Consider the following 23,118-nt stretch of genomic DNA (forward strand, 5'->3'; position numbering starts at 1 on the left):
ACATTGCAGGAGTTTTGTCAGTTATTGCAAACGTATGATTGCAGTTATTGCAGCTAAGGGTGGCCGACCCAGTTATTAGGTTTAGGGGGCAATCACTTTTTCACACGGGGCCCTGTAGGTTTGGATTTCTTTTTCCCTTAATAATAAAGACCTTCATTTAAAAACTCCATTTTGTGTTGTCTTGTGTTATCCTTGTCTAATATTTATATTTGTTTGGTGATCTAAAACATTTAAATGTGACAAACATGCAAAAGAATAGGAAATCAGGAGGAGGGCAAACACTTTTTTACACAACTGTATGATCAACATTTGTGGCCCGTCTGTGGTGACTTAGAGGTCGTTGCCCTCTTACTAGGTAAAATAAAGAAATTAGTCTTTATTAGACCTCAGATTCATAAGCTTCTTCAAGATAAGGACTTTCTCCGTTTGTTGCAGGACAAGGAAAAGGCTGCATGGGTAGCATTCAGATTAGTGGTAACTAATTCTTTGGGAAAAGATAGACGAGATAACTATGAAGAGTCTGTGGAAGATCTCAAAACATAAAAGGATCTTGGCTGTAACATGTTCTTAAGGCTGTGTGCCCACGTAGCGATTTTTAAGCGTTTCTGCGGCGTTTTTTAAGGCGCGATTCTGCCGCAGAAACGCTTAAAATAAGCGTTCCATGCTTTTGTAATAGAAAACGCACATGTTGTGCCAATGGTGCGTTTTTACCGCTGCGGAATCGCTTAGCGGTAAAAAAACGCAGCATGTTCATTAATTTTGCGGAATCGCCCGTGATTCCGCATACCATCAATTATATGAGCAAAACGCATGGGAAAACGCATGTTAAAACACTTGACAATCGCGTTAAAAACGCGTGTCAAAAGGCGCATGCGATTTCCCTGGCAAAGGCATGCGTTTCTGCTCAGAAAAAAATCGCTTGAAAATCGCTATGTGGGCACATAGCCTAAAGCAAACCGGTCAGTAGTATTTTGCTCAGTAAACTAAAGACACGGTCAGGTGGGTGCCATTACACTGATTAAAATGATACGTTGTTTGTTGAAATCCATCTGTTGTGTAATGTTTTATTTTCAGTATTGAGTTAATGATATGCTCGTGCTCCATGGAGGCCTGTGGTGCTCTGCTTACATATTGATCTGTATGGGCTTATGACAGGTCACTGATCCCTCAGTGAACTGCCGCCACCATTTTGCTGTGGTCAATTTTTTTTACCCATCAACAAAATGGCGCTGCCAGCGGTGCTTGCGCCACAGCATCTATCGGTAAGAGATAGATGCTACTGCGCAGGCGCTGCCGCTGATGCCTTTTTGCTGGATGTAATTTTTTTTCTAAGCCTCACAATAGCCACAATATTATAGGTATTATCAACGATATTGTATATGAAAAATATTATCAACAGTGATATCAACAATATTCTATGCAGTATGTAGAATAGGGGGCATGGCAGATGACCCATCAAAAACCACAGATGAATACATAAGCAGCGCACCACATGAAGCCCTGCCCACAGGCCGCCCCAAAGCACAAGAATCTCATTAACTGAAAACTACAAATAAAGATTAAACCACAAGATGGATTTCATCACCCAAGGTATCATTGTAATCAGTGTAACAGCGCCAACCTGACAGTATCAGTAGTATACTTAGCAAAATCCTGCTGACAGTCTCCCTTTAAAGATTCATTTCTTACATTCGCATCTAGATTTTTCTTCCACCAACCTGCGGAGCAGTGAGAGACAAGCACGGTGAGAGATTTCACTAAGATATAACATATGTTGCTATGGAGAAAAGATATCTAATATATAAAGCTCAAGTGTGTGTATATATGTGTGCATGTCCGGGATTTGCATCCGCACCGTCGCAGCTACAGCCACAAAATTTGGCACAGTCACACGTCTGGACACCGAGAGCGTCCTAAGCTATGTTGTGAGGCGAAATTTTAACCCCGCGCGTTCCAATTCACCAATTTTGCCCCTATCTACATAATGGGGAAAAAGTGTGTGCGCGTCAAGCCCCGCCCCTCATAATGATGTCATAATGGTTGCCATGGCGACGCTGATGTCATCATAGGTTGCAAGCCCCGCCGCCGCTCATTATGATGTCATAATGGTTGACTATGGGATGGAGGATGTGTGATGGGTATATGGGAACTGGCCTATGGGATGGAGGATATGTATGACGGGTATATGGGCACGGGACTATGGGATGGAGGATGTGTGATGGGTATATGGGCATGGGACTATGGGATGGAGGATATGTATGACGGGTATATGGGCACGGGACTATGGGATGGAGGATGTGTGATGGGTATATGGGCACGGGACTATGGGATGGCGAATATGTATGTTGGGTATATGGGCACGGGACTATGGGATGGAGGATATGTATGATGGGCACGGGACTATGGGATGGCGGATATGTATGTTGGGTATATGGGCACGGGACTATGGGATGACGGATATGTATGATGGGTATATGGGCATGGGACTATGAGATGGCGAATATGTATGATGGGTATATGGGCATGGGACTATGGGATGGAGGATGTGTGATGGGTATATGGGCACGGGACTATGGGATGGAGGATATGTATGATGGGTATATGGGCACTGGACTATGGGATGGAGGATATTTATGACGGGTATATGGGCACGGGACTATGGGATGACGGATATGTATGATGGGTAAATGGGCACGGGACTATGGGATAGAGGATATGTATGATGGGTATATGGGCATGGGACTATGAGATGAAGGATGTGTGATGGGTATATGGGCACTCGACTATGGGATGGCGACTATGTATGATGGGTACATGGGCATGGGACTATGTAATGGAGGATGTGTGATGGGTATATGGGCATGGGACTATGGGATGGAGGATGTGTGATGGGTATATGGGCACTCGACTATGGGATGGAGGATATGTATGATGGGTATATGGGCATGGGACTATGGGATGGAGGATAATTATAATTTACTATAATTAGTTACTATGCCCGGGCAGCGCCGGGCTCTTCAGCTAGTATATATATATATATATATATATATATATATATATATATATATATAAAAAATGGAATATATTAATGCTTGCAGATTACTGTTGGAGAATTGTAAGAGATGATCCGATGTAAAAGAGACAAGCAAAAAAGGAGCTGTCTTCGTTGATATGAAATGCAGACACAACCTTCGGCAAGAAGGGGGGAGCTGGCCTTAAAACTACCTTATCCTTATAAAAGGTTAGGAACGGTGGTTTACAAGATAAGGCCGCCAATTCCGAAACCCGCCTAATAGACGTTATGGCTACTAGAAAAACGACCTTTCTGGACAGGTAAGGTAAGGAGACCTCTTGCAATGGTTCGAAAGGGGCCTCCTGAAGGGCTCTGAGCACCAAATTCAGGTCCCATGATTCCGTCGGCGCCTTATAGGGGGGTACTAAATGTGCGACCCCCTGCATAAACGTCCTAACCTGCCAGACGGAAGCGACTTTTCGTTGGAAAAGTACCGACAGGGCCGAGATTTGCGTTCTGAGGGAACTCGGGGCCAACCCTGCGTCCAGCCCTGCCTGTAGAAAAGCCAGTACGTTGGGGATCGAAAAAACCAGAGGAGCCACTTCACGATCCCTACACCAACGGAAGAATACTTCCCAAGTCCGATGATACACCCTCGCCGAGGAAGGCTTTCGGGCACTCACCATCGTGGCCGCCACATCGCGTCTGAATCCTGCCTGTGTTAACAGCCAAGATTCAATGGCCACGCCGTCAAACACAGGGCCCCTAAGTTCGGATGGCAGATCGGCCCTTGGGACAGTAAGTCCGGCCGATCTGGAAGACGCCAGGGTACGTCCACCACTAGTTGGACCAGATCTGCGTACCAGGCCCGCCGGGGCCAGTCTGGGGCCAGCAGAATTGCTGGAACCTTCTCTCTCCTTATTTTCCTGATAACTCTTGGAAGCAGCGGCAGCGGGGGGAACAAGTACGGGAGACGAAACTGGCTCCACGGGAGCACCAGTGCGTCTGCTGCGATTGCCTGCGGATCGAGGGATCGAGCGACAAACCTTAGTACCTTGGCATTCTCTCTGGATGCCATAAGGTCCACGTCTGGTGTCCCCCACCGTTGGCAGATCTGCTGAAAGATCTCGGGGTGCAGGGACCATTCCCCTGCCGCAACCCCCTGTCGGCTGAGAAAATCTGCCGCCCAGTTTTCGACTCCTGGAATGTGCACCGCTGAAATTACCACGCGGTTCTTCTCCGCCCAACGTAGTACCAGTCCGACCTCGCGCATGGCTGCCTGGCTGCGCGTGCCCCCTTGATGGTTGACATATGCTACTGCTGTAGCATTGTCCGTCTGGATGCGCACCGGCCGGTGTCTCAGGAAACACTGGAAATGTCGTAGGGCCAATCGTATTGCCCGTATCTCCAGAATGTTGATCGGGAGAATTACCTCCTGAACCGACCATCGCCCCTGGGCTATGTGACTCTGGAAAACTGCTCCCCAACCCTGCAGGCTTGCATCGGTCGTCACCACCAACCATTGTTCCGGGGGAAAGGGCTTCCCCTGGACCAGAGACGAGTCGCGAGTCCACCACCGGAGTGAACCCCGTACTAGCGGAGACAATTTGCACCGATGACTGAGAGACAGCAGCCTCCGGTCCCATGCTGTCAAGAGCGCATGCTGAAGCGGACGGAGATGGAACTGGGCAAACGGGATTGCTTCTATCGCCGCCACCATTCTGCCCAACACACTCATGCCATACCGGATGGATCTGGAGCCCGGCTGTAGAAGGTTCCGTATCCCTTGCTTGATTTTTTGCGCCTTGTCCTGAGGGAGGATCACCAGCCCCCGGGAGGTGTCGAAAATCATGCCCAGGAACACGATTTTTTGGGCTGGAATCAAGGACGACTTGCTCCAATTGATCAGCCAGCCCAGACGGGCCAGGGTATCCAGAGTAATATTGACATTGTCCTGGCACTCCTGAAACGACGGCCCCTTTACCAAAAGGTCGTCCAGGTAAGGTAACACCGTTATGCCCCGTGCATGCAGGATGGCCATAACCACCGCCATTATCTTTGTAAAGACTCTGGGGGCAGTGGCCAGACCAAAGGGCAGAGCCACGAATTGGAAGTGACGTCCTCCGATCGCAAATCGCAGGAACCTCTGGTGTGGGGGGAATATCGGAATATGCAGATATGCATCCTGCACATCGATTGAGGCCAGGAATTCCCCTGGATCCATGGCTGCAATGACCGAGCGGAGGGATTCCATCCGGAATCGCCTGACCCTGATGAATCTGTTTAGGATCTTTAGATCCAGAACCGGCCTCACAGTCCCGTCCTTTTTGGGGACCGAAAAAAGATTGGAGTAAAACCCCTGCGACTCTTCGCCCTGCGGCACTGGGGCGATAACCCCTTTGTGCTCTAGCGTCGTTACAGCCTGTAACAAACTCTCCGCCTGCGAATCTGTCTTGGAAAGTCGCGAACGGAAGAATCGCTGTGGTGGCCGTCCGACAAACTCTATCTTGTACCCGGACGATACAAGTTCTGCCACCCAAGTGTCGCGTGTCACTGCGACCCAAACGTGGCTGAACCTTAGTAGGCGTCCGCCCACCCTGTCGTCCGTAGGTACGGAGCGCCTCCAGTCATTTAGCTGGAGGCTTTTGGGGCTTGGCCCCCTTCGCTCTGGGTAAATGGCCTCGGCCTCTACCCAGCGGATTGGCCCTGTAAGAGACTTGTTTTTCCCTACTCTGGCCATCGTTTGCGGAGGAGTATGTCCTGGCCGGAGTCCCCCCCCAGGGGCTACGAAAGGGTCGAAAACGCCTTTGCGTTTGCCTGAATGCCGGGCAACTTCTCTGCTGCGGAAGGAAACTACTCTTCCCCCCTGTGGCTTCTGAGATAAGCCTATCCAGCTTCTCACCGAACAATCGATTGCCCTGAAAAGGCAATGAGGTCAAGGATTTTTTAGAGATAGAATCCGCTTTCCACAGCCTCAGCCATAATGCACGCCTAATGGCGATCGCATTCGCCGCTGCCACCGCCGAACACTCGGCCGCGTCCAGTGAGGCGCTGACAAGATAATCACTTGCCCCTGACATCTGATTTGCCACCTCTAAGACCTCCGCGGGCAGATCCCTGTCCTGGAGGGCCTTATACAGAGCTTCCCCCCACGAAACCATGGCTTTAGCCACCCAAGTCGCCGCAAAGGAGGGGGCCAGAGCCGACCCTGCTGCCTCATATACCGAGCGGGCAAGCCCGTCCATGAGGCGATCAGTTGGGTCCTTAATAGAGGAAACACTGGGTATTGACAATAGCGACCTAGATGCTAAACGTGACACGGGAGGGTCCACTACTGGCGACTCTACCCAAGCCTTATGGAGCTCAGGAGGAAACGGATACTTTGCCTGTAGCGCTTTTTGCATTGCAAAGCGCTTATCCGGGTGATCTCTATGTTTCTGGACTAGCTCCTCAAACTCCGGATGCGTGGCAAATCTTCTATGTGGTCGCCTGGATTTCTTAAAAGAGACCTTGTGACCTGAGGCTGTGGGCACATCGTCCTCGATCTCTAATGTCTGGTTGACTGCCTCAATGAGACTGTCCACCGAATCCTGGAACCCCAGACTTTCTAGATTCCAGGCTCCTTCCTCCTCTCCTTCATCCTGATCGCTCCCAGAGCTCAGTGACGGGGAACGGGATGCCCTAATACCCGCCGCCGAAGCCCCGGAGGGTCCGGCCGACGGAGAACGAACCCTCTTGATATGAGCTTGCCTGGTACTGGAGCGACCTCTAATGGTTGGAGGGTCCTGAGACGAGGACGAGCTCTCTTCCGCTGGCAGACCCCCCTCCCTGCTCCCGCCCGGGCCCTGAAGGGATTCAATTGCCCTTGTAAGGGACAGCATAGACTGCGATAAGGACACCGCCCATTCCGGGGGGTCCTGACCCCTTGGTTCAGAAACAGTGGGGGGCTCCTGGGCGCGCTCCGACTCACAGGCTTCACAATATTTACCCGCCTGTGCCTTTGGCAGCCTGACCCCACAGGACACGCAAACCGCGTAAAGGAAAGAGTGAGCTTTTCCTTTTGCAGACATACTTGCACAGGCTGAAGGCAGAATAGAAGGAGGAGGAGGGTAACCTCTTCCCTGACAAGCAGCGTGGTTCTCCAAACGGAGTTACACTCACCCACCGGCTCCTCTCCGGGATCTGCGCCTCTGACCTCCTGCCCTATATCGCGCGTCTCCACCATCGCCGCTGTCACCGCCGCGTTAGCGGGCGGGACTTCCGGCTACCACCGGAAGTCAGCGGGCGGGACTTCCGGCTACCACCGGAAGTCGGCGCGCGGCCTCGCGCGATACTCGCGCCCTCCTACAGTGGGGCCGCGGCCGCCGGCGGGCTTCCGGCCGCGATACACGCGGCGTGCGGAGCCCGGGTGCAACGCCCTGGCTACCGCTACCCACCAGCGCCAACTTGCGGTGCGCTCCAGGAGCGGATCCCCCATATACTAAACAGGTGAGCAGGGCCATCCGCCGTGCAGGCGCGCGGGGGGGGGGGGGGGCTCTGTCGGTCTTACTCGCGGCCTCTTCCCCCTGTACGCTCTCACCTGCGCCTCCGATTCAACCCCCTGGACTCACTACCAAGGGGTGGACGGGTCCTCCATACACTGCTGTTGTAGGAGAGTAGCAACGCGGAGGCTGACCCCTGGTTCTGCTCACACGTGCTCCTGATGAAGTTGTGGGGAAACCGAGTCCTCTAATCAGGACGCGTTGCCCCTCTTTCGTTAAAAAATAGATGTCTGGAAAAAAGTCCCAGATGTGTCCCTCGGTGCGGGAGAGGACACGTGGAGGGTTACTCACACGTGGTCGCCCGTTGGTGATTTGGGGAGATCGGATCCTCTCTATAGGATCCGTCGCCCCTATCTTATCTTCATAGAAAAAAGGGAGGAAAAAAAAAAAAATCTAGTCTGGAACTCCAGACTGCGTGTGCCTCCATCAGACACTAAGCAAAAACTGAGTTACGCCCGGCCTAGGGGCGAGGGTGTATGCGGCGGAGGAGGAGCTAACTCTTTTTTTGTACACTTAGTGTCGGCCTCCAGACGGCAGAAGCACACACCCACAGTCTCTGTGTCCCCCAATGAGACGAAGGAGAAAAGTGGACTATCATAAAGATACCGGACAACAATTATTCAAATAAAATTGCCTTTATTAAATAAATAGTGGCAAACAGTAGTACTATAAGGCTGTGTGCACACGCTGCGGATTAGGTGCGGATTCATCCGCGCGGATTTTGTAAAATCCGCAGGTGAAACCGCAGGTCAAAATACCTGCGGTTTTACCTGCGGATTGCTCTGCGGTTTTGCCCTGCGGTTTTTCATCTCCTCAATGGAGGAGATGGCAAACCGCAGGAGAATCCGCAGAAAGAATTGACATGTCAATTCTTTCTGCGGATTGAAAACCGCAGATAATCCGCGCGGAAAATTCCGCACCGTCTGCACTGCGGTTTTTGATTCCCATAGGGAATCATTGTACTGTACACCGCAGCAGAAACTGCTGCGGGTCCGCAGCGGCCAAAACCGCTGCGGAACCGCAGCAAAATCCGCAGCGTGTGCACACAGCCTAAAAGAAACGTGCACGTGTCAGGACATGATGTATACCAGTATATTAGATATATGGACGTGTAAATGAATTCAATGTAATAAGTGAACCAAAAAGGAAAAGTTAATATTAAAAATATATTTTTTAGCTATTGATCACAAAAACATTAGAGCAAAAAGAAAAAAATCTAATAAAATATAATAAAGAAAATGTATACAAAAAAGGTGAAAAATCAAACATAAATGACAATAATTATAATATATACAAAGAAGCAAAGGTGATAAAACAATACGTATATACAGTACAGACCACAAGTTTGGACACACCTTCTCATTCAAAGAGTTTTCTTTATTTTCATGACTATGAAAATTGTAGATTCACTCTGAAGGCATCAAAACTATGAATTAACACATGTGGAATTATATAATGAACAAAAAAGTGTGAAACAACTGAAAATATGTCTTATATACTAGGTTCTTCAAAGTAGCCACCTTTTGCTTTGATTACTGCTTTGAACACTCTTGGCATTCTCTTGATGAGCTTCAAGAGGTAGTCATTGGAAATGGTTTTCACTTCACAGGTGTGCCCTGTCAGGTTTAATAAGTGGGATTTCTTGCCTTATAAATGGGGTTGGGACCATCAGTTGTGTTGTGCAGAAGTCTGGTGGATACACAGCTGATAGTCCTACTGAATAGACTGTTACAATTTGTATTATGGCAAGAAAAAAGCAGCTAAGTAAAGAAAAAGAGTGGCCATCATTACTTTAAGAAATGCAGGTCAGTCAGTCCAAAAAATTGGGAAAACTTTGAAAGTGTCCCCAAGTGCAGTGGCAAAAACCATCAAGCGCTACAAAGAAACTGGCTCACATGAGGACCGGCCCAGGAAAGGAAGGCCAAGAGTCACCTCTGCTGCGGAGGATAAGTTCATCCGAGTCACCAGCCTCAGAAATCGCAGGTTAACAGCAGCTCAGATTAGAGACCAGGTCAATGCCACACAGAGTTCTAGCAGCAGACACATCTCTACAACAACTGTTAAGAGGAGACTTTGTGCAGCAGGCCTTCATGGTAAAATAGCTGCTAGGAAACCACTGCTAAGGACAGGCAACAAGCAGAAGAGACTTGTTTTGGCAAAAGAACACAAGGAATGGACATTAGACCAGTGGAAATCTGTGCTTTGGTCTGATGAGTCCAAATTTAAGATCTTTGGTTCCAACCACCGTGTCTTTGTGTGACGCAGAAAAGGTGAACGGATGGACTCTATATGCCTGGTTCCCACCGTGAAGCATGGAGGAGGAGGTGTGATGGTGTGGGGGTGCTTTGCTGGTGACACTTGGGGATTTATTTAAATTTGAAGGCATACTGAACCAGAATGGCTACCACAGCATCTTGCAGGAGCATGCTATTCCATCCGGTTTGCATTTAGTTGGACCATCATTTATTTTTCAACATGATGACCCCAAACACACCTCCAGGCTGTGTAAGGGCTATTTGACCAAGAAGGAGAGTGATGGGGTGCTACGCCAGATGACCTGGCCTCCACAGTCACCAGACCTGAACCCAATCGAGATGGTTTGGGGTGAGCTGGACCGCAGAGTGAAGGCAAATGGGCCAACAAGTGCTAAGCATCTCTGGGAACTCCTTCATGACTGTTGGAAGACCATTTCCGATGACTACCTCTTGAAGCTCATCAAGAGAATGCCAAGAGTGTGCACAGCAGTAATCAAAGCAAAAGGTGGCTATTTTGAAGAACCTAGAATATAAGACATATTTTCAGTTGTTTCACACTTTTTTGTTAATTATATAATGCCACATGTGTTAATTCATAGTTTTGAGGCCTTCAGAGTGAATCTACAATTTTCATAGTTATCAAAATAAAGAAAACTCTTTGATTGAGGTGTGTCCAAACTTTTGGTCTGTACTATATATATATATATATATATATATATATATACTGTATATCTATATATGATAATCACAATCCATATGAGGATAAAACACTCTCCAGAAGATGGCAAGTGAAGTGCAACGGTGTCAAAACCAATGAAAGCAATAAGGGCACGTATTTGAATAAAGTGCAAAGTGCTAAATGCAATGAAAAAAGCATTTGGTTATAAATGTGCAAAGTGCCAATCTCATGTAAAAGGGGGCTGTATACCCTAAGATCCGCAGTGTCCAGATAACGCGCACACCCCGACGTGCGTTTTGGAATACAATTCCATTGTCAGGGGGTTTATGTTAGTGCCGAAACATAAAAAACACTATCACTTTTTGCTTTACTCACTGTATCGCCCCAGAATGGATTGTTAGCCTGCTGCCTCAGGGTCCCTTTCAGATCAAAGTTCTCAGGATAGTGTGTGGTCTCTGTGCGAGGATAGCTGATGTAGCCTTGGGTATATAATCGCTCCGCGATCTGCATGGTATGTTGAGGACCCATACCTGAAATGACATTAGACAATTATACACTGCTCTGAAAAATAAAGGGAACATTTAAACAACAGAATATAGCTTCAAGCAAATCAAACTTCTGTTAAATCAAACTGTCCACTTAGGAGGCAACACTGATTGACAATCAATTTCACATGCTGTTGTGCAAATGGAATAGACAACAGATGGAAATTATTGGCAATTATCAAGACACCCTCAATAAAGGAGTGGTTCTGCAGGTGGGGACCACAGACCACATCTCAGTACCAATGCTTTCCGGCTGATGTTTTGGTCACTTTTGAATGTTGGTTGTGCTTTCACACTCGTGGTAGCATGAGACGAACTCTACAACCCACACAAGTGGCTCAGCTAGTGCAGCTCATCCAGGATGGCACATCAATGCGAGCTCTGGCAAGAAGGTTTGCTGTGTCTGTCAGCGTAGTGTCCAGAGGCTGGAGGCGCTACCAGGACAGGCCAGTACACCAGGAGACGTGGAGGGGGCCGAAGGAGGGCAACAACCCAGCAGCAGGACCGCTACCTCTGCCTTTGTGTAAGGAGGAACAGGAGGAGCACTGCCAGCAGGCCACAAATGTGCATGTATCTGCACAAACGGTTAGAAACCGACTCCATGAGGATGGTCTGAGGGCCCGACGTCCACAGATGGGGGTTGTGCTCACAGCCCAACACCGTGCAGGTGGCATTTGCCACAGAACACTAAGATTGGCAAATTCGCCACTGGCGCCCTGTGCTCTTCACAGATGAAAGCAGGTTCACACTGAGCACATGTGACAGACTTGACAGAGTCTGGAGACGCCGTGGAGAGCAATCTGCTGCCTGCAACATCCTTCAGCATGACCGGTTTGGCAGTGGGTCAGTAATGGTGTGGAGTGGCATTTCTTTGGAGGGCTGTACAGCCCTCCATGTGCTCGCCAGAGGTAGCCTGACTGCCATTAGGTACCGATATGAGATCCTCAGACCCCTCGTGAGACCATATGCTGGTGCGGTTGGCCCTGGGTTCCTCACAATGCAGGACAATGCCAGACTTCATGTGGCTGGAGTGTGTCAGCAGTTCCTGCAAGATGAAGGCATTGAAGCTATGTACTGGCCCGCCCGTTCCCCAGACCTGAATCCGATTGAGCACATCTGGGACATCATGTCTCGCTCCATCCATCAAAGTCATGTTGCATCACAGACTATCCAGGAGTTGGCAGATGCTTTAGTCCAGGTCTGGGAGGAAATCCCTCAGGAGACCATCCTCCGCCTCATCAGGAGCATGCCCAGACATTGTACAGTAGGAAGGTCATAATACAGGCATGTGGAGGCCACAAACAATACTGAGCCTCATTTTGACTTGTTTTAAGGACATTACATTCCACTTTAATTCTGTGTGTGACTCCAAATCCAGGCCTCCATTGGTTAATAAATTTGATTTCCATTGATGATTTTTGTGTGATTTTGTTGTCAGCACATTGAGCTTTGTACAGAACAAAGTATTCAATGAGAATATTTCATTCATTCAGATCTAGGATGTGTTATTTGAGTGTTCCCTTTATTTTTTGAGTATTGTATATCACACTGAGAAGTTAATTATCATGAAAATCTTTAATACAACCAGGGCTTCTTGCCACAGCAACAACTTTGGCAAAGTCTTGAAGTCTTATTTCCCCTTTCTGTCTTTTATACCATGAGCAAAGTAATGGTTCTATCATCTGGGGTATTAGGTGGCCAATTTCCAATCCATGGTCTTATACTTTGTCTTAAAAAAAAATACTTTATACATTCCACATACCCAAAGCTGAACTGGCTACTCTCAGCATTTCCACTGTGTTTAAAGCCTGAGGTCTCTGCTTCGCTTTCTCCTTTTTGCTGACAGATTCTACCTGCAAGAAAATCATCTGATTAAAAGTATGTCTCAGTAATTTCTAGATAAATTATCTTAAAGGGAAGCTGTCACCAGGAAAATGCAGTCCAATGTGCAGGCTCCGTGTTATAAAGCAACGTTAGCAGAGCAGATTGATATATAATTTTGTGAGAAAAGATTCAGTATCAACTGGGTTTTCATCATTTAATCCTTTGCTCTTTCTAGGATTTTTGGTCCAGTAGGAGGTCCTATCAGCGACTGACAGCTTCCTTTGTATAAGTGTGCATACTGAGATAGCTGTCAGTCACTGATAGGACCACCCACAGGACCCAAAATCCTGGAAAGGTCAGAGGATTAAACAATTAACAAAGAGGATTTTACTGAAAATGTTCTCAATACATTTTATAGCGATCTACTCCACTCCCCCTGCTCTATAACATGAAGACTGCATTTTGGACTGTAATTTCCTGCTGACAAATTCCTTTTAAAGGGCTATTCCGATATCACTCACTATCACATTGGGAGGTAAGCGCCACTGATGATGTCATGTCCACAGATACCTGAATGGACGTGTGCAAAATCAGTAGGAATCTTAAACCAATAGCAGGCAGACTGGATCTAACCATATATTAATGCACCAGCAATGGTCAGTTATTGTTATGGTTAAGGGTGTTATACACCTGAAACAAGTAGAGCTACACTCTGCCTTCTACATGGATTCTGTAGCCATGCTCTTTATATTTGCAATTTTGTAAATTTTACTAATTTTATTTCACTGGATTACTGTTACACTAATAAAGGGAAAACAAAAAAAATATACATATACAGTTGTGCTCAAAAGTTTACATACCTCTGCAGAATTTTTGTTTTCTTGGCCTTTTCTCAGAAAACATGAATGATAACACCAAAACTTTTTCTCCACTCATGGTTAGTGATTGGGTGAAGCCATTTATTGTCAAACTACTGTGTTTTCTCTTTTTAAATCATAATGACAACCCAAAACATCCAAATGACCCTGATCAAAAGTTCACATACCCCATTTCTTAATACCGTGTTTTGCTACCTCTAACATCAATGACAGCTTGAAGTCTTTTGTGGTAGTTGTGGATGAGGTACTTTATTTTCTCAGATGGTACAGCTGCCCACTCTTCTTGCCAAAAAGCCTCCAGTTCCTGTAAATTCTTGGGCTGTCTAGCATGAACAGTGCACTTGAGCTCTCCCCAGAGTAGCTCAATGATATCCATGCTTTACAGTAGGAATGGTATTCCATTCATCATAAGCCTTGTTGACCTCGCTCCAAATATAACATTTATGGTTCTGGCCAAAAAGTTCAATTTTGGTCCCATGACTCCAAATTACCTTGTGTTCCATAAGTTTTGAGGCTTGTCTCTGTGCTGTTTTGTATATTGTAGGCGATATACTGTGTGGCATTTGCGCAGTAATGGCTTTCTTCTGGCGACTCGACCATGCAGCCCATTTTTCTTCAAGTGCCTACTTATTGTGCATCTTGAAACAGCCACATCGCTACTTTTCAGACAGTCCATTATTTCAACTGATGTTATTTGTGGGTTTTTCTTTGCATCCAGAGCAACTTTCCTGCCAGTTGTAGACCAAACTTTTTTGGTGTACCTGACTGTGGTTTTGTTTTTACAGAGCCCCTGATTTTCCATTTGTTAATCACAGTTTGAACGCTGCTGACTGGATTTATCAATTCCTTGGATATCTTTTTGTATCCCTTTCCAGTTTTATTCAGTTCAACTATCTTTTCCCGCAGATCCGTTGACAATTGTTTTGCTTTCCCCATGACTCACAATCTAGAAATGTCAGTGGCTGGATGAAAGATGCAAAAATCTGTATGGATCCCAGAAACTCACTCAGCTTTTATGCACACACATTGATTACAAGCAAATAGGTCACAGGTGAGGATGTTACCTTTAAAAAGAAAACAAAAAGGGAAATGAGCCTCACCGTGTGAACAGTATGTAGTCCTCAATGTTACAGCTGGGATTCGAAGCCCGTCTGACCACCGGATGTGAGCAAAAAAAAAGAGAAAGAAGGATCGACCAGCTGGATATGGATAAAAAAAGCTGGATTACTTACCAGTAATGATCTTTTAATGAGTCCACGACAGCACCCACTGGAGGTATTGGATCTGCCCCTTTGGAACAGGAAACCCTACAGAAAGATAAAAGGGGGCGGTCCGCCTTTCCTCCTCAGTTTTGTATTTCAGAGTACCAGGCGGACCGCCAAGAGTTAGGTAATGTCTTTGCATTTCCAAATTTACTTATTCATCTTTAGGAGATACACTTTAATATATGGTGTATTTATTGCTATTGATATCATAATAGGGAGGGAAGTGAGCGGGTGCTGTCGTGGACTCATTAAAAGAGCATTACCGGTAAGTAATACGGCTTTTTACCCTTCGCCACGACAGCACCCACTGGAGAGATTCCAGAGACCATCACCATGGTGGGACAACCGTGCCAAGGACAGTCCTGCCAAAGCTTAGGTCAGAAGTTGATAAAAGATCACGTCTATAGTGATTATAGAAGGTAGAAGGGGTTGACCAAATTGACGCCTTACATATGGCTTCGATTGGAACGTCTCCCCTCTCGGCCCAGGAGGATGCCATTGCTCTGGTAGAATGTGCTCTGATGTTCTCCGGAGGATCTTCACTTCTCGCGGAGTAGGCTAAACAGATGGCATCCCTGATCCATCGGGATAAGGTGCTCTTCATGACTCCGTACCCTTTTTTACAGCCCTGAAAAGATATGAACAGAGCCCTTAACTGCCTCCAGCTCCTGGACCTCTCAATGTATTTTAGGACAGTTCTTCTAACATATAAGGTGTGGAATTTCTGCTCCTCAGGAGTAGAGGGATCCCTAAAGAAGGTCGGGAGGAGTATCTCTTGAGATCTATGGAATTTTGTTGATCCCTTAAACCTTAGGAAGGTATGAGGGGTCTGGTTTTAATATCAACCTATCCTGGTATAGCTGGAAAAAGGGCGGGTCTATGGATAGAGCTTGGATGTCACTCACCCTCCTAGCAGACGTTAGTGCTACTAAGAGTGCCGTCTTGAGTGACAAATATTTTAGAGATATTGTTGTCTAGTGGTTCGAAGGGGGCTTCCGTTAGGGCGTCTAAGACCAAATTTAGGTCCCACGGAGGGATTGCAGGTATGTGAACAAGAGCCGATCGTTCGCAAGCTGTAATAAATCATGATACCCACTTATTCCCTGCTATATTGTGGCCATACAATGCCCCTAATGCGGACACTTGGACTTTCAGTGTGTTTACTGCCAGATCTAAGTCTTTCCCTTTTTGTAGAAATTCCAAGATAGGAACTATCGGGATTTCTGTGGAATGAGGGGTTGTATGGAACTGCAGAAATTTTTTCCATATCCTTGTATAAATCTGAGTAGTGGACTGCTTCCTGCTCTGTAGGAGCGTAGCAATTAGTGTTTCGGAAAACCCTCTTGATCTTAGTAGCTGCCTTTCAAATTCCACGCCGTCAAGTGTAAGCTGTCCACTTGGGGGTGGAAAAAAGGGCCTTGGGAGAGTAGGTTGGGAATTGAAGGGAGAACCCAAGGATCTGACACCGACATGGTTCGTAGCCATGAGAAACACGATCTCTTGGGCCAGAATGGTGCTATCAAAATTACTCTCGCCTTGTCCTCTCTGATCTTCCGAATGACCTGTGGTAGAAGGATTATCGGAGGAAAGGCATATGCCAGGTTGAACTTCCATGAGGCCTGGAGGGCGTCCAGTATGTCTGGATGATCTGACGGGGACAGGGAGGCAAATGTTTTTGTCTGTTCTCCTTCGTAGCAAAGAGGTCCACCTGAGGTTGCCCCCATAGAGCTACTATGTCCTTGAAAATTCGGTGATTGAGGCACCACTCCCCTTGCCGAGGTGTGTGTCGGCTTAAGAAGTCTGCCTCTTGGCTGTTCTTTCCCTTGATATGGAGGGCAGAGAGGGACAACAAATAATTTTCGGCAAAGTTTAAGGTTCTTGCCGCAGAAGACATCAGAGTCTCTGATCGAGTACCTCCCTGTCTGTTTAAATAGGCCACTGTGGTGGTGTTGTCCGATAAGATCCTGACATGCTTCTGCTGGAGTTGTGGAAGAAAATGATGTAGAGCATAATATACTGCCGTCAACTCCTTTAAATTAGATGAGTAGCACAGTTCGTCCCTACTCCACCTTCCTTGACAGATGCTATTCCCCATATGGGCTCCCCAGCCGTGGGGGCTAGCGTCGGTGGTTAAGATATGGGATGGTATTATTACCCATGGGACTCCCGTGGACAGATGGTTACCATCTAGCCACCATTCTAGAGAAGTCAAGACATCATGGGATAAGGTTATCTTGTTCTCGTGGTGACCACCGTGTCGCCTGTCCTCTTGGAGGATCTGATGTTGCAGTGTGCGGATGTGATATTGGGCCCACTGAACTGCTGGGGCGCAAGAAGTGAGCGACCCTAATAGAGACATTGCCTCTCTTAGGGACATCCGTGGTCTGTTCATTGCTGCCTCAACTTTATCTTTTATGAGCGCAATTTGTACCTGAGGGAGCAGACATTTCTGGGTCGTAGAGTCTAACTGGAACCCTAAGAACATCTGAAGGGAGTGTGGAAACAGTCTGGACTTCTGGAAGTTGATGATCCAGCCTAGATCCTGCAAAGATGAGACCGTATCAGCCACACGTCTAGTACACTGAGTGATCGAGTTCCCGATAACTAAGACGTCATCCAGGTAAGGCACGATTAGGGTGTCTTTCTGACGAAGATAGGTCATCACCTCTAACATCACTTTGGTGAAGATTCTCGGTGCTGTAGAGAGACCGAAGGGCATGGCCGTATACTGAAAATGATGGATCTTGCCTTCGAATACCACTGCAACCCTTAGGTACTTTTGGTATCTGTCATGAATAGGGAGATAATAGTAAGCATCTTTTAAGTCAATTCCCGCCATTACACAGTTTGGAAAAAGAAGTTTAATGGTGGATCTGATTGATTCCATTTTAAACTTATAATTTTTTATACACGTATTAAGCCTCCTTAAATTTATGATTGTCCTAAACGGACCATCTGGTTTGGAAGCTAAAAATAAGGGAGAGTGAAAACCTCTACCTTCTTGTCCCCCTGGGACTTTTACTAAAACCCCCTTGGACAGTAGGCTCCGAATCTCTACTTCGAGGGCCTTTTGTTGCACTATTGAGTTAAGGCGGGTTATAATAAATAAATCGTGAGGAATTTGAAGGAATTCTAATTTTGTTCCTTCTTTAATTATACTTAGAATCCATGAACTTGAAGTTATTTGCTCCCATTTTGAGAAAAAAAATTTCAGTCTACCCCCTACTGGGGGGACTGATTGTTCAGTATTTATTTTCTTTTCGGAATGTTGAACCTCTAAACATGCTACCCTTTTGCTTCTCTTCTTTTGTGGGCCATCTAGTTGATCTCTCCGTTTGTCTCCTTTTCCCAAACGGTCACCTTTTAAAGGTTCTCCTGTAGAAAGGGATAGAAGAATCAGGGAAAGCCTTCTTTCTTTCTTTCGCTTTGGCGAGTATGTCGTCTAGGGCTTTCCCAAAGAGAAACTCACCCTCGCATGGGGTTGCGCAAATCTTAGATTTTGATTGCGCATCCCCCTTCCAGCTTTTCATCCATAGTGCCCGCCTGGAGTTGTTTACAAGACCCGCCGATCTTGCTGCTAGCCGCAGGGTGTCCGCCGATGCATTGGCCATGAAGGCTGCCTCCCCTCTAATTAATGGAATAGCGGCCCGTAGATTTTCCCTAGACACCTTCTGCTCGATCTGTTGATCCAATTGGTCTAACCACACGAGAATTGACCTGGCGGTACATGTGCTGGCTACTGCTGGCTTAAAAATGCCTGTAGTAGATTCCCAAGACCGTTTTAATGATGACTCTGCTTTACAGTCTAGTGGGTCGGACAGTAAGCCCGCGTCCTCTACTGGAATAGTTGACTACTTCGAGGTAGAAGCTACTACAGCAACCACCTTTGGAATTTTGGTCCATTTCAAAAGCTCGTCATCGCTAAATGGATATTTCCTCTTTGAGGCCGATGGGAGAAAACTTCTTTGATCGTGTTTTTCCCATTCTCTCTTTATTAGGGCCTTAGTTGCCGGTATTACTGGAAACGCTCTCCTTTTCCTTTCCGCCAAACCCGCAAACATTATTTCTTGCGTGGTTTGGACGCCCTTTGTCTCCTCACACCCCATAGTGTTCCTTACGGATTTGACTAAGTTATCCACACTATCCATGGGAAAACATGATTGTCCCTCAATTTCTGATGACGTGAGTGAGGAATCGGAGATTATCCCCTGTTCCTCCTCCGAATCTGAGCTGAGAGTCACTTGTTTTTTGCTCCTAGTATCTGAGGGAGTACTGGCACGGGTGATAGCCTGTAGTTCCTCCCCAATTATAGTCCGAATGTCCTTTGATGACACTGCGGTCCCTTGTCTAGTCTCTCTGGTGCATTGCTTACACAGCTTTTTGGGGAGAGGCTGAGCGCATAAAGCGCATTCTTTGTGTTTGGATTTTTCTTTTTCCTTCGCCTGGAAGAGGGGGAGACATGGCGAAAGGAGAGGGGGAATGTCAGCTTATTAGGCAGAGTATATATATATTGCACACTCACCCAGTCAAGCTTTACCGGAACAGATGGCTGAGACCCCGTCCTGGATCTTGATTCTCCCGCCTCACTCCTGTGAGCGGTGTCGATGGATCCCCTGGCAGCGCGGTCCCTGGAGGAGCTGCCCCCAGCTGAGTCCCCTGCTGGAGCGTGCACTTCTCCTGGAGATGACATGGCCCATCGCCGCTTACACCGCGGCGCTCCCTCTCACCTTTCCATCTCTTTTTTTTTTTCCCGGAAGTTGCTCCTCCTCCCCTTCCTGGTTCACTCGTGCCTGCGCACTTACGCCGTCTCAGCCATCGTGCCCCAGAAGTTCACCCATTACTTCCGGGGCTTGGAGCATCTGCACTGGCCGGCTCCCGCGCCGCCGCTCTGTATGCGGCCCGCGCCTCTCACATGATGCTGCCCCCGCTTGGATCTCCCTCTTTTTTTTTTTTCTTCACGCCACTGGCGCACTTACCGCTCCTGCAGCGGCGGCCTCTAAGAGATGGGCTCTACCTGGCGCGCTCCCCGGTGAGACCGGGCGGCCCCTCCCGGACCCGGTCATCACCCCCATCCATCAGACGAGGGGGGAGCCGTCTAACGGAACCTCCCCCGACGCTGCCTCTGGACCGCAGCCCCTGCTGTTTTCGCGGATACTGCACAGGCGGCATGCACAGGCCCAGGTATGTCTTCCTGAAGGATAATCCTGGGGTTCCCTGGGAACAGGAAACCAAAACTGAGGAGGAAAGGCGGACCGCCCCCTTTTTATCTTTCTGTAGGGTTTCCTGTTCCAAAGGGGCGGATCCAATACCTCCAGTGGGTGCTGTCGTGGCAAAGGGTAAAACTTCTCCTTTATTCCATGTTGTTAAAATGAGTCCAGACAGGTTAAGAACAAGAGGACATTCCCAGACAGAAACTCACTCCGCTTTTATGCACACACATTGATTACAAGCAAACAGGTCACTGGTGAGGATGTTACCTTTAGTAGCCATTCAAACCCATTTGTGTCAATTTATGTGCATGTTATCAGGCCAAAATCACCAGGGTATGTGAATGTTTGACCAGGTTCATTTGGATGTTTTGGGTTGTCATTATGATTTAAAAAGAGAAAACACAGCAGTTTGACAATAAATGGCTTCACCCAACAACTAACCATGAGTGGAGAAAAAGTTTTGGAGTTATCATTCATATTCTCTAAAAAAAAAAAAAAAAAAAAGGGCAAGAGAGCAAAAATTCTGCCGGGGTATGTAAACTTTTGAGCACAGCACAACTGTATTCTGTGTGTGTGTGTGTGTGTGTGTGTGTGTGTTCAATTTTGGTCTCATCTGACCACAGCACCTTCCTCCATACATTTGGGGAGTTGCCCACTTGTCTTTTGGTAAACTCAAAACAAGCTTTACAAAGTAAAGGCTTTTTTCTGCTCCCTCTTCCATAAAGGCCACCTCTTTGGAGTGTACAGCTTATTGAGGTTGTATGGACAGATACTCCAGTCTCTGCTTGGGAACTCTGTAGCTCCATCAGGGTTATGTTTAGTCTCTGTGCTGCCTCTCTGACTAATACCCTCCATGTTCAAGCTGAGAGTCTTGGTGGGAGGCTTTCTCTTGGCAGGTTTGTTGTGGTCCCATGTTCTTTCCATTTGAAGATAATGGATTTGATGGTGCTCCTGGGGATCACCAAAGATTGGGATTTTTTTTTTTATAACCCAACCCTGACTTGCACTTCTCAACAGCTTTGTCCCTAACTTGCTTAGAGATCTCCTTGGTCTTCATGGTGGTGTTTGGTTAATGATGTCTCTTGCTTAGGCCTCTTTCACACATCAGGTTTTCGGCGTCAGGCGCGATCCGGCGCTTTTGGCTAAAACCGGATCCGGCGAAATGCAATGCCGGATCCGGTTTCCCCCCCATTGACTTGCATTAAAGCCGGATCGAGCCGGATGGCCATGCGTTTCATCCGATTTTCGCCGGATCCGGCAATGTGACGCGATCCGGCGTCTGGAAAAAACGGCTACTGTAACGTTTTTTGTCTCCGGCGAAAAAGCCGGACACGCCGGATCCGGCGTGTCCGGCTTTTTCATACAATGAAAGCCTATGAGCGCCGCAATGCGCCTGATCCGGTTTCTTTGGTCTGAGCATGCTCAGTAGCTCTGCCCACAGGACATATATAAAAGCAAGACAATGGGACCCTCAGCCACACCCAACATGCCACCCAAGCCAAGAACCAGGAGCAGGAGAAGGCAGCACACATCTGCAGCAGCAGCACCATCAGCACCACCCCAAATGGAGCAGCATGCTGAACAACGGGAGGGGAGTCCAGCAGCAGATGAGAGACGGTAATTATCAAATCCCCCATTCCTCCAAACTAGGGCTATGGAATATCAAGATATTCATTGGCCCTTTGTTTCTCTTTATTCAACAGCCGCCCAATAGATGCAGCAGCAGCAGCAGCAATGGCAGCAGCAGAAACACCACCCACAGCCATGGAGTCTGGCCATGAGGAAGACAGCACATCTTCTGGGAGCCCTCCCTCGCATCGTCAGCGTTTGACGGTAAGTTTTTATTTCCAAAATCCATCATCTCTGTAATATATGTGTATTCATTGCCTTTTATTTCAAAACAGGAATCACAAGATGAAGAGGAGCTCCCAGAAGAAGAAGGAAGGGGTGGACAGACACTTGGAGTGGGCTCACAATTGGTAAGTTTTTTGCATCAAACGCAGAAACACAACATCACACTACACACAACACATAGAAAACAATGTTCTGCAGACCACACACAGCAAACAAATGCCTACATCCAAAGACATAACATTTTTTGTTTTCTTCTCTAGTCTTCCCAATCTGGTGCTCGGCCAAGAGGTCCTCGCAGTGCCTCCCAGGGTCGTCGGCGACAGACACGCGGCGGTCACCAGCGTGTAAGTATAAATATTTTTGCTTTGTTTTTTTTGCACTTTTTATTTCATTTCTTTTGTGGAGGCTAATTATGTTATTTTTGTCTTTTTCTTTAACAGCCTTCACAGCGTGCTCCCGACTCTGACGGTGAGGATGGAGGGATTGATGTGGACCGCCTCATCGATCTCGTCAGAGAAAGGGAGCCGCTCTGGAATATGGCTGACCGCCGCCACGCTGACCTGATCGTTACCCGACGACTCTGGGAGGAAATCTGTTCGCTCCTTGTGGACCGCTGGGAGGACCTCGAAGCTCGGGCCCAGATTAAAGAGCGTAAGTATATACAGTACCGGTTGCTTGATTTAAACCAGTGTTTCCCGAACTCCAGTCCTCGTGGTCCCCACGGATCATGTGTTCAGGATTTCTATTTACTTTGGAAATCCTGAAAACATGACCCCTGGGGACCATGAGGACTGGAGTTTGGGAAACACTGATGTTGTATACTAACCACTTTGTCCTTTCTCGTTTCAGGGGAGAGAATTGTGAAGCGGTGGCGGTCTGTGAGGGATCGTTTCAAGAAGGAGTTCAATAAAGAGATGCGGGCCCCGAGTGGATCTGGAGGACGCAGGAGCAAGTACAAGTACGCACGAGCCCTGTCGTTCCTCCGGGAGACAATGCTCACCAGAAGGTAAATATTACACACCACATGTGACAAAAAAATGTTTAGATGTAACTT

General features: G+C 47.4%; 1 protein-coding gene across 2 annotated transcripts in view; it reads right to left on the reverse strand.

The window, feature by feature from the left end:
* TOP3B (DNA topoisomerase III beta) overlaps positions 1–23,118 on the reverse strand; it is a 142,864-nt gene that overhangs the window by 83,479 nt on the left and 36,267 nt on the right. For both annotated transcript variants that reach the window (XM_073559125.1, XM_073559124.1), the window contains exons 9-10: positions 12,796–12,886; positions 10,864–11,018 (exon numbers count right to left, since the gene is read on the reverse strand). In XM_073559125.1, the coding sequence (XP_073415226.1) occupies positions 10,864–11,018; positions 12,796–12,886 (246 nt within the window). The remainder of the gene's footprint in view (positions 1–10,863; positions 11,019–12,795; positions 12,887–23,118) is intronic.

The sequence above is a fragment of the Dendrobates tinctorius genome, unplaced genomic scaffold, assembly GCF_039654945.1.
Source record: "Dendrobates tinctorius isolate UK_male_01 unplaced genomic scaffold, ASM3965494v1 ptg000265l, whole genome shotgun sequence".
Lineage (NCBI taxonomy): Eukaryota > Metazoa > Chordata > Amphibia > Anura > Dendrobatidae > Dendrobates > Dendrobates tinctorius.